Source organism: Phascolarctos cinereus, unplaced genomic scaffold (genome assembly GCF_003287225.1).
Source record: "Phascolarctos cinereus isolate Bilbo 61053 unplaced genomic scaffold, phaCin_HiC Scaffold_8;HRSCAF=390, whole genome shotgun sequence".
NCBI lineage: Eukaryota > Metazoa > Chordata > Mammalia > Diprotodontia > Phascolarctidae > Phascolarctos > Phascolarctos cinereus.
The window spans coordinates 21,804,344-21,816,671 of NW_027556291.1; the positions used below are offsets into that span (position 1 = coordinate 21,804,344).

Genomic DNA, 12,328 nt, shown 5'->3' on the forward strand with positions numbered 1-12,328 from the left:
GACAAAGAGCCAGCTCCGTGGCCAAATGTGAGTACAGCCATAGCTTTTTTTTTTTTTTGCCTGTGAGTCAGCATAGGAGCTGAGGAGTACAGACCTAATCAGGAGCTCAGTGAAAGCATCAGACATGGTCTCTGCCCCAAAACAAGCAGGTTTCTTTTCTCTGGTAAAGTTAATGGCAAATTGGTGGTCCATGGTAACTGGATTTTAGTTGTGATATGAGTGACAAACTCAGAAAGATACTTCTTTTCAAGGAGGGAAACCCTCTCCATGGGTATTGTTTGTTTATTTGTTTGTTTTTAAGGAATTCACAAATCACACTTGCTTTCTGGGTCCACAGTTTATTGAATCCCCTCACTGAGAAAACCTGCTTATTTATAAGACCTGGCCATTTATGTTTACTGGATTTTTAAAAATTGAGTCCTTTGGGGAGGTGGATATTGCCAGAAGCCACAGGTACAGAAGTAAAACATCAATTAAAAATAAAACAATGAGTAAACATAGCAGCAATACATATACATACATATATATATACATACATACATACTTGCATATATCCACCCATACATACATGTATATGTGTATGTATATACATATACACACACACTCTGGTCAACTCTCAATTAGTTGCATTGCATTTGCCACAGCAAATCTGTAATTGTGGGATGGCTTTCCCCTACTTGTCCCTCCCTTACTCTGTCCTCTGTTCCCCTTCCCCCTCCCTGCCCCCTCCATATACCTTGGAGACTCTTGCTACACAAACGTGTACTTAAAGAATATTTTAATATTTTTAACCCAAGCAAAAACATAGTAAGGTAAATTTACTATCAAAATAAATGTGGTTTTTCAAGATCTTTGGATTATTCAATGTTTTGGACTATCTCTGTATGCCATTATATGTACTTCCCTACCTCAATATCACAAATAATTGAGAGTTGGATGTATTTCAAGTCAACCTTAAAATGTAACTCAGCTGGCAAATCCTTGGTTTGCTTTAGAAAAGGGGAAGGGGATCGTCTAATAATGTCTCACCCAGTACCTGCTCTCTGCACTCTTCTTACACTTCTCCCATATATTCCAGGGTCAACTGCTGACCCTCACACCTTGCTGCCTTCTACACTTACTGCAACTTAGAGCCAATTTTAGCAGTAAGTGTAGAAGCTCCCTGTCCCAACTTTGGTATCTACATATAGATGAGAAGGGGTAGGGGTGGGGGAGAACAATTCAAACCTACCTGCTCTTCTTCACCTAGGGAGACACTTCCATTCTATTTGTAACCCTAGATAATGGTAGATATATTCGAAGTGGAATTAAACATAGGTAAACGAAACATTTAAATAATTAGAGTAGACATTATTGTTCACTCGTTTCAGTCATGTTCAATTCCTCATGACCCCATTTGGGGTTTTCTTGGTAAAGGTACTGGAGTGGTTTGTCATTTTCTTCTCCAGGATCATTGTCCAAATAAGGGAACTGAAGCAAACAGGAATAAGTGACTTGCCCAAGATCACACAGCTAGTGAGTGTCTGAGGCCAGATCTGAACTCAGTCTTCCTGACTCAAGGCCTGGTATTCTATCCACTGTAGCGCCACCTAGCTGCTCCAGACACTACTAGCATCTCCCTATTAGACTATGAGATCTCTCAAAGGCAAGGACTCTGTGCTGCTTAGTCCTTGTTTATTATATGGCATTCTGAACACAGTAAATACTAAATATTTGTAGAAGGTAAAATATTATCCATTTATTGGTTGTAACAGAGGTCTGATCTTCTTTGTATTCTTTTAAGCATTCTTAGATGCTGATCAGCCTTCTTCATCCCCATCCCCTTACTGGTGAAAACCCTAGGTTGCTGGTTAGATAGAATCAGAATCTGCTATTATCATTGAATACAATAGTGGCTCTCATTTCTATTGCACTTTACAGTTTACAGAGTGCTTCCCTCACAACCATTCTGTGAGGTAGGGGATGTGAGGATTATCAACCCCATTCATGGAAAAATCTGAGACTAGAAGATTATCACTCGCCAAGTTTACACAAGTAGCAAAGTGAGGAGTAGGCAAGATTTGAACTCAGGTCTTTTGCCACTTAAAAGGATTATTAGACTGAATCAATGTTCTCAAACCTTCAGCTTTTCTTGGTACATCTTGGTACATGAATAAATTGCCATTCTAGCTAAGGAGTCATTATCATAAAAAAAAGGATAAAGAATATTGCTGCATCCTTTGGTGCAGCTGGTTATGACTAGGTCCTGTCAGCCTCATACTTAGCATTGGTACTAGGATACAGGGACTGTAGATTTAGAGCTGGAAGGACCCTTGGAAATCATCTAGTCTACCCTCTTCCATTTTACAGAGGAAGATAGACCCAAAGAGGATAAAGTAACTCAAACAAGGTCACATAGGTTGTAAATAGCAAACCAGCTTTTGCATGTAGATCCTTTGACTCCAAATCAAAGGCTCTTTCTCCCTTGCCAATGTGCTTCCCTACATATGATATGGTAAGAGAACAGACAACTGAAACCCTGAGGAAAAGCCAAATCATTGTATTTCAACCTCCTCCTCCACTACCAAATCTTTGCCCATAAGGATCAGCAAACAGCTAAATAGAACGAGCTGAATTTGATCTCCTTATCCTTGGGAGACAAAGCTAATAAAAACTGCATAAGACAAGCTAGCAGGAGTGATAAGTGAAGCAATAGGTTTGGAAAAATCCCACATTCAAATTCACAATTTACAAAGCACTTTCACATTTCTGATTTCATCTGATCCTCACAATCCTATTAGGGAGGCAGGGCAAGGATTATCATTACTATTTGACAGATGAGGAAACTGATCTTTGAAGAATAAGTGATGTGACTTGTTCAAGGCCACACAGGTAGTAAATAACAGGACTTGAAGCCACCATGTCTCCTTAGTGAGTCCAGTATTCTTTCCATTTTACTGTCAGTCTCCAATAGCAAATGGCTATGATTAAGGGGAAAACAGCCTGGACATTGCTTATTAACTGCATTTCTTTTAAAAGAGGCAAATGAAATCAGCATGTAAACATTTTCTTGACCACACATAATATATGCTGCTGGGAAAGAAATGCACCTTTTAACTGTGGCTTTTACTTAATTAATTCACTACTGGGTATAACACAAGAACAAGGCTTCAATTTTTTTTCCCCTTGGCATATGCTGGACACACAGTAGGTGTTAAATAAATCCCTAGCAACAACCTGATGATCGGCATCAAGGAATCAAATTTCTGGATCTTGAGAGATCTTTCTAGCTCTAGCTCTAGCTCTCCCTGGGCAAAGGGGAGGGGGGAAGAAAGGAGGGAAGGCTCTTCTGCTAGACTCCTTATTTCAGTACCAACACAAGGATATATGTAGCTGAGACAGTCTAGTCAAATGCTCTGCAACCCCTTAATTAATCTCCATACTCTTGTTCCTACACTATCCTTATGAAGGAAGAGGGAGAGGGGGGAAAAAGCAAAACAAACCAAAGCAAAATCCACACAGTTGTCTGTGCCAGATCGACCTGGTTGTAAAAAGCAGGTTTCTGACTGAGTGCCAAGGTTCAATGGCCTTAAACCTGAGGGAGGACCCAATTTTGGAAGCAGACAGCAGAACATTTCATGGTCTATATCTAGGTCACTCGAGGAAATGCTGACTTTTCACGGCATAGCCACAGCTCTGAAATAAATCCATTTAAACAAGGAGGAACAGCCAGGCTGGGTCACACTATAATGTGCTGGGGTGCCTTGTCAGGCTTGGGAATCTATTTGCAAGGTAAATCCTTCTGAGTGGGTTATCCCACAGTGATTCCTACAGAGACAGTAGGTATCATTGGAATAGGGCGCTTCATCCTGATTAGTAGTGAAACGACCATCTGCCAAGTAAAATCAGGCAGTAAAGTGGCGCTAATCAGGGAGATGACAGCAAAGTTAGTTCTGAACTAATTGTCCTTCTGTTAAGTGAGGAGCAAAGGCATACTGTCGCTACTGAGGCTTTGAGGTGCGTCTCTCAGAGCTGCAGATGTACCCTGGAAGCACTATTTCAAAATACATATTAGTGCCATTTAGGAGCCAGAGGGTGTAGCCAGGGGTGCTTGGAATACTGATACACCCAAGGCAATCAGAGTGCTAACAAAAATCACATATCCATCTTAGAATAGCTAAAACATGGATAGTTTATTTCTGCTTTAACCCACATTTACAAACTTGTTAGGCAGTGCTGGGAGGCTGCCTGAGACTTTTATGTAATAGGTGATATGCAGCTGATATGCTGAAACCCTGAAGGTGAGGTTCCCTAAAGCAGTTCCTATGAATCCTAAAAGATTGGGGTGGTGAGGGGAGACTGAAGAACATAATAATGAAATTCTTTATGGAAAAACCACAGCCCAGTTGTCCTTTTTCAATGGGCAAACCAAGTGAGAGAGAGCAAGTTGGGCAAATCCCCCAATCTAGACAAATCTGTTACCTAGGGTTTCATTTCATCCGTCACTGAGGATTTCATGGCGTCAGCTCTAGAGGTGTCAGTACAGGTTTGGCAATATAGCAACAAGTATGATTTAATTCACCAGTCGTATATCACATTATTATTACTCTAGGTTATGACTCACCATTTACATTCGTCTGCAATAATCCTCCATTTTTCCTTTCTTCCCCCCTCCCCCCACGGCCCTGCAGTTAGGAGAATACAACAAACGCTGCCAAATTGAGGGGGGGGGCTTCTCTTCTGGTGGTGCAGGATGGGTTTCACTTTCTGCGTCTGCAAACCCAGGTACCTAATATTCAGGAAGTGCTGAGAATAACCAGCCCTGCAAATCACTACAGTGATTTGACAGCTAAAAAGGCTAAGGAAACCAGCTCCCCCCCCCCAACCTTGTTCAGTTCCCAGAAGCCAGGATTAGAGATAGAAGGGTACAAGCTGGGAGAGCGGGGAGCTTGCTATGACCCATGCCTTGCAGTCATATTTCAGGGCACTGAAGTACACCTTAGATAGGATGACTGGCTCTGATGGCTTTCCTGAAGACTGGAAAGTCACAGTCCTGCAGAGCCTGCAAACTGCCTCAGAGGGCAGGTGGCTTTTGACACATCTCAGGCTAACATGCATGTAAAAATTTCCACTTGGGGCCTTCTCCTCCAAACAGATTCTTCTCACCCGCTCTTCTTCCTCCCCACTCCTCCAGCTTTCTATAGCAGAAAAGAGACGGGATATACGGCGCGCTTCAATAGAAACAATTTTTAAACATGCCAAGAAAGTAGATTGCTCTCAAGGTCTTTATTTCTCCATTTGAAAACACTGCGTTGTGATTCTGAGGAGTCTAACAGCGACTTTCACCCTTTTCTAACCGTTTGGTAGGTAAGGTGCACCCAGCCAGACAGCCAAAGGGAACACTTTCTCTTTTCCTGCCTACGTGTAGGAAACTACAAGGTATAGCTAAGTCACGGCGCCCGTTAAGTTGTCTTAAGGAGTTTCCCCAGTGAAGATGTTCTACGAGCACAGACTGACTGCCCCTTGGCTTGGCTCTGTAGAGCACTCCCCTAATATGGTAAAGACTGCACTGTCCACGGTACTAAAGATCGCTACCGAAATATACGCGTTTTCAAAACCGAGCCACGCAAACTCTGGGGCGAGGGAGGAAGAGGGACAGAGAGAGACTCAGAGAGACACAGAGAGAGAGAGAGACAGAGACACACAGAGAGAAAGGCCAGGGAATCGAGCATTCCCATGGCATTTCCCATGAGTCAGATGCCCCGATTGCGGGCAGCGAGTCCCTCAGCATTCTCAGGATCCTGCCCTAAAACTCGGCACAAGTCCTGCAGACATGCACGACCACTGCATCGCATCACCTGATTTAAGGGGCTGCCGAGCTGGAGCTCGTCAAGAGGTACTAGAAGCCAAGCAGACGGGGGATAGACAGGGATGTTCGTGCAGCAAAGAGGGAAGTGTTCAGACAGGCACATTGGAGAGGCGTGCCTGCGTCTGAACCCCAAAGCGTTCCATGCCCCCTCAGCCCCCTTCCCCAAAGGCTCCCAGCAGCATGCTTTCTCTCTCAGCCAGCCGTGAGATGCCTCGATTCAGTCACTTAGGTTGGGGAGGAATCACCAGCTGAAACAGCATATGGGGTTGGTGTCAGTTCCAACTGAACTAACTAGTGCCCGAAAACAAGCCACCCACCCCATGGAAGCCCAGCAGCACATTGCACTCGGGCAGCAAAACACACAGAAAGACAATATGTGGAGAGAACGGTCGTACCTTTCAGCCAATCCGCCACTTGCTTAGGCAGCCACTTGCTAATAGGCTCTATGAGCAGAGCCATGGTGAGATGACTTTCTCACTCCTACCAAGATGAGAGAAGGAGGAGAGAGCGTCTTCCTTCTTCAGAGCATGGCTTGGAGGTGAGGGCTGGAGAGATCTGACAATGCAGCCCAAAGAGGAGATGGTGTCGCGTCCCTCTAGGTTTCTCCTGCACTGATTCAGTAATGTATAAAATTACACACTGATCAGCTCTGGCCCCCCCCCCCCCACTGCACGCAGCCTGCAACAGACTGGAGCGCACTGAATCAGGAAATGGTGCAGTATGTATACCCTTACTACAAGTCTGGCCAACCCCCTTGCCACTCACACCCCAGACAGATCCCATTCGAGAACCCCTCCCAGAGGGGAGGCCAGGCTCAGAACTGTCTGTCTGTCTGCAGCTTCCTCCTTCCAATCAGCTCCGGGTCCTGAGGAAAACAACACAACTATAACTTGGTGACTGCTTGTCTGGGCTTCGCAGCAAATCTGCTGACTGTCACTCAAATGAAAGGGAAGATAGAAATCTCATCATTCAGTTGGCATCGCCCACAACCCTGGGCACTTCAATCTTGATAATGCAGAATGCTGCCGGAAGCTTGGAGTCAATGACCCTAATTTGAATCTCAAAATGAATATTAGATTCAACACTCAACACTTGTGAGAAATAAAGAGCTAAAACTCAGTGTTAGAAGTGCAGTCCACTTTATCAGTGGCCCCTCTCCTTTCTAACCTCTCCTTACCTCCCCTACCCACACCCCCCAGGCTTTATTTTCTCAAAGTCAATCAATTCTATTGTTGAATTTATAGACAGATTCCAAATTGAGAGCCATATGCCTAATGAACTTTTGTTCATTCTCACATAATTAGCCACAGGTGCCACATCGGCCCAGAGCACTGTGACCTGAGTAAAGACATTATGTTGTTATTTGTGAGATGGAGGGTGTGGGGAGAGAGGGGGATTAAAAGATTGGGGGAAAAAATTCAGAGCTCACTTTTTAAAGAAGGATCACATATTGACAAGATGAGGTTCCATTTTCCAACCTACAAAGAACCAGGGCTGTTTCTGAAGGAAATTGTGCTTCTAGGACCAGTTTAGTATCCACTGCACTTTGGCTGGGTGATCTCAGTTCTTATTCCTCTGCTAAATAGGGTCTGTAGCCAAACCAGTGCTGGGTATGTCATTGCTGAAGTGCTTTGGAACTTCACTATGCCCCAAAAGGCATTAATGGAAGGCTTTTGCCAGACATTCAGAGCTGATTTCAGTGTATGCAATTTTGTGTCTGCAATGGCAAAGTTAGGGCAAAATCACCCAGGCTGACTAATTTGCTATATAACTACTGCAAAACATTAGCTCTTTAGAAAAAAATTATTTCATGGTTTCAGATAGCTGAGTTTTCTGGAGAGCTGAGGATTTACCCACACTATAGATGTATAAGTTTGTGTTTGTGTGTGTGTGTGTGTGTGTGTGTGTGTGTGTGTGTGTATCTCCCCTCAATCCCTTGCAGACTGGTTTCTGACTCTACCAGTCAACTGAAAATGCACTCTCTAAGGTTACCAATGATTTCTTTTCTTTCTTTCTTTTCTTTTCTCTCTCTCTCTCTCTCTCTCTCTCTCTCTCTCTCTCTCTCTCTCTCTCTCTCTCTCTTTTTTTGGAGGCAATCATGGTTAAGTGACTTGCAGGGTCACATAGACCAATGATTTCTTAATTGCTAAATGAAATGGGCTTTTCTCAATACTCAAAATTTGTTTTCCTTTCTGAAGCTTCTGACTTTGGTAATTCATACCCACCCCCAACCTGTAAAGTCTCTCCTTCCTTGATTTTCATGACATTGCTCTCTCCTGGTTCTCCCCCAACCTGTTTGTCCATTCCTTCTCAGTCTAACCCTAACCTTTGCTGGATCATCATCCCTTTTCCCATCATGAAGACAGATACATACATATTTGGCACTCCACAAAACTCTGGCGTGGCCCATCTTCTCTCTCTTGGTTTTAGCAGTTCTGACAGGTTTAATGATTATCTATATGCAGATGACTAAAAACCCCACATATCCAGCTTTGATATTTCTCCTAAATTCTAATATCCATTACAAACTACCTGCTGTACTTTTCCACCTGGATATTTCATAGGAATCTAAAACTCAACATATACAAAATTAATTCATTATCTTCCTCCCTAAACCCATTCCTTCTCCAAACTTCCCTGTTTCTGTTGATGGTACTACCATCCTTCTGGTCTCAAGTTTGTGGCCTCAGAGTTATTCTTTCCCTCAGCCCCACAGCCAATCAATCTCCAAGTCATGTCTATTTGACTTCCTCAAAATCTCTCATCACTTTCCTCCATAATTCAACCATCAGCATAGTACAGGCCACATCACTTCTCAGGTAGATTATTGAAAATATCATAATTGGTCTCCTTGCTTCCAGTCAACACCCTCTCAATCTATCCTCCCCACAGATGTTCCCTCCCCCAATCTTCTTAAAATACAGATTAGATCATGTCACTCTCTTGTTCAAGCTTCTTTAGCGGCTCCCTGTTTTCTCTAGGATAAATTAGAAACGATTTACCCTGCCTGGTGGTTAAAGTCCTTCAGATTGTGGCTCCAGCCTATATTTCCAGGTACTTTTCAAATTATTGCCATTCATGCACTATAAGTTCCAGTCACATTGACCTATTAGCTGTTTCCTGAGCTTGGGATTCTGTCTTCTACCTCCATACCTTTCTCCAACCTATCTCTGTGCCCAGAATATACTTTCTCCTCACCTCTACTTCAAAGAATATTCCTTCAAGGATCAATTCATGTATCTATCTACCTCACATCATTATCATGTGGATAAAATTAAAGTATGTAAAGTGTTTTGTAAAGTTTAATTAAAGTCCTTTATAAATGCTGCATATCATCATCATCATCACCACCCCACTTTCAAATTAGGATATTATTTTCCCTGCCTTCCTCAGAGGGTTGTTGACATAGTATATTGGCAAGAGGCCTGATCTTGGAGACAGGAGAGACTTGGGTTTGAATCTTGGTTCTGACCCTTCAGGGCTGTGTGGGCATGAGCAAGTCGCTTTCTCTCAGTGTCAGTTTCCTCATGTATAAAATGAGGATAATAATACTGGCAATGGCCACCTCACAGGTTTTTTGTGAGGAAAGCGCTCAGTAAATCTAGAATTAATGTCAAGACAATTGAATAGAAACATGATTGGGACATAACATTGGAGCTGAGCATGTCAGAGCTGGAAGGGACTTCAGAACATAGACTGTTTAAGCATAGAATATGGAATGTCAGAGCTAGAAGGGAACTTTGAGATAACCTAGTCTTACCCCTTTGCTTAGAGAGAAGGAAACTGAGGCAGCAAATAAATATTTCTAGCTCTACAGGTGCTTGTGCAAAATTCGTTAAAAAAAACCTCAGCCCTGGGGGTTAGGGGTGTGGGATGAGGACCTCTCATGACCATTACTACAAACGGCAGCTTTACTGGATACGACCAAATCATTAAGAGATATTATACATGGAGGATATACTACTGTTTGACCTTCTGGACTTAGGTTACAGCTCAGTTAATAATTAGCTGTGGGACTTGGAGTAAAGGCCTCTACTGTCTGGGCTCCAGTTTATTGCCTCTATAAAACAAGGGGGTTGCACTTGATCTCTAAGGGCTCCAATTCCAACTCGAATATTCTGAGTTTTTTGACTTCTACTTCCCAAGACAGCACCAAAATACTCTTTTGGTGCTAGTAGGGAAGCAAGGAGGTAGGATGAAGGAGCACACTTGGGAATTTGGGCTATTTACCTATACTATCCCTCTCCTCAAGGCAAAACAGAGCTTTGATCTCCTGGCCACCTCTCACTAGTTACAAATTCACTATTAAAATCCCAAAGCTTGTCCCATACGATTCCTTTAATCCTAGAAAGATTCTTTTGTTCCTCTGGAGCAACATGTCAACATTCCTGACAGTAGCAGTAATAGCTTAGAAGAGGATTACCACACCACTCCTGCCTGACCAAATGTTCTACAGGAGTTGTCCTATGCCTTAGAACAGTGTAGAGACATATAAGCCCTCAGACAAAGCCACAACCTGAAAATAATAATACCTTGCATCACTAGCAGCCTTGGGAACTTTCCATCTCAATGAGCTGTCACATTTAGGTCTCATTTTTATCTTTACAGCCATTCTTAAGTGGTGTATTTGTCTGCTAAGGTTTTTTGTTGTAGTGGAATTTTCTTATAATGAATATATTGCTACCAAGCACCTTCCCTTACCTGTTGGCAGCGGGTGAGAAAACAAAACAAATGTGTAGCTGCCCTTTGTTGAATTAGTAAGTGAGAAGTCTTTTGAACTGCTAGTAGAAAATAGACAGTGTCAAGTACATACCACACCCCTTTCTTTCTCTTGGGTTGGGGTGGTTTGATGGGCAGCTTAGGAGTTCAGGTTATCTGGAGGGAATGGATAGGATATTTAAAGTGGGATAAAAGGGGTGAAGGGTAATTGTTTCTTGGTGGTAGAATAGTAGAATTACAAAGAGCTCAGTTCAGATTTGCTTTCCTCTCTTCTTCCTTCCTGTTGGGCAAATCATAGGAAAGTCAGGTATTGTTACATGGATGAGAACCAGAGAAAACATTTGCTAGACAAGAAAATGTAGTGTAATTATATAAGGAAATGATTGTAACTTTGGGTTGATATGGAATCTTCCTTTATAATGGTCTTTTCAGTAACAAGATTTGTCACAGAAAAGTCAGAATTGAAAAGGGCCTCAGAGGTCATCTGGTCCAACTCATACCTGGACAAGAATCAATCAATCAATCAACAAGCATTTATTAAACCTACTACAGGCCAGGGACTATGTTAACCCTGAGGACACAAACCTCCCCCCCCAAAAAAAAATGAGGCAAACTCTCCTTTCAAGAAGCTTATATTCTATTGGGGGATACAATATGTACCTATCTGTAAGTATATACAGGAATCTCCTCCAGATTTTGCTTGAGGTTTTGATGTTCAGTCATTTCAGTTGTGTCTGACTCTTCGTGACCCTATTTGGGGTTTTCTTGGCAGAGATACTGGAGTGGTTTGCCCTTTCCTTCTCCAGCTCATTTTACAGATGAGGAAACTGAGGCAAAGAGGGTGAAGTGACTTGCCCAGGGTCCCACAGCTAGTAAAGATCTGAAGCCAGATTTGAACTAGGGAAGAAGAGTCTTCCTGACTCCAGGCCCAGCACTTCTATCCATCTAGCTTTCCCTTTGCTTGAGGACTTTCTATAAATAAGAAACTACTTCCTTGTGAGGAGGTCCATTCCCTTTCTGGGCAGCTCTAAACCATTAGGAAGTTTTTCTTTATCTAAAGCTTAAATGAATTTCTTTGCAACTTTCACCCATTGTTCCTGTCCTCTGGGACTAAAACCAAATCCTTAGGACAACCCTTGTAATACTAAAAGTCAGCTGTCAATCATGTCTCCCAAACCTGCCCCTCCCACATGCCAAAACTCCTTCAAACTCTCTCTCTCTCTCTCTCTCTCTCTCTCTCTCTCTCCTTTAGGAAAAATATCCCCATTTTCTCCAACTAATCCATATATGACATGAACTTAAGAACTCTTATCATCCTGGTGACATTCCCTTGAACACCATCCAACTCTATCAATGCCTCAAGAGTAATCTGATCAGGAGGGAGCACATTGGTCCTATCATCCCACGACTCGGCTTTTTTTGGAGGCAATTGGGATTAAGTGACTTGCCCAGAGTCACAAAGCTAGTAAGTGTCTGAGGCCATATTTGAACTCAGCTCATTTGATGCTCTATCCACTGGGCCACCTAGCTGCCCCATGACTCAACTCTTTTAATGTAGCCTGGATTAGTTTTCTTGGCCTCCCTACCCCATTACCAACTCATACCATGCTTGAAGGCCACCCAAACTCCCAGATCTTTTTCATATAAAATGAATTATAAGCAACATTCTCTTTGAACCGACATATACTCAACCAGCTTTTCCTACAGGCCTGGCCCATGTAGGCTAGGCTAGTTGTCCCTTAAAAGGCATCGAGATTGTCT

The 12,328-nt window shown here is 42.8% G+C and overlaps 1 protein-coding gene across 1 annotated transcript in view; it reads right to left on the minus strand.

Moving 5' to 3' along the window:
• Positions 1 to 6,307, minus strand: part of LOC110193009 (connector enhancer of kinase suppressor of ras 2-like) — a 556,515-nt gene extending 550,208 nt beyond the window's left edge. Inside the window, exon 1 of the mRNA XM_078147936.1 lies at positions 6,244 to 6,307. Coding sequence (XP_078004062.1) covers positions 6,244 to 6,307 — 64 coding nt within the window. The remainder of the gene's footprint in view (positions 1 to 6,243) is intronic.
• Positions 6,308 to 12,328: the final 6,021 nt, after the last annotated feature.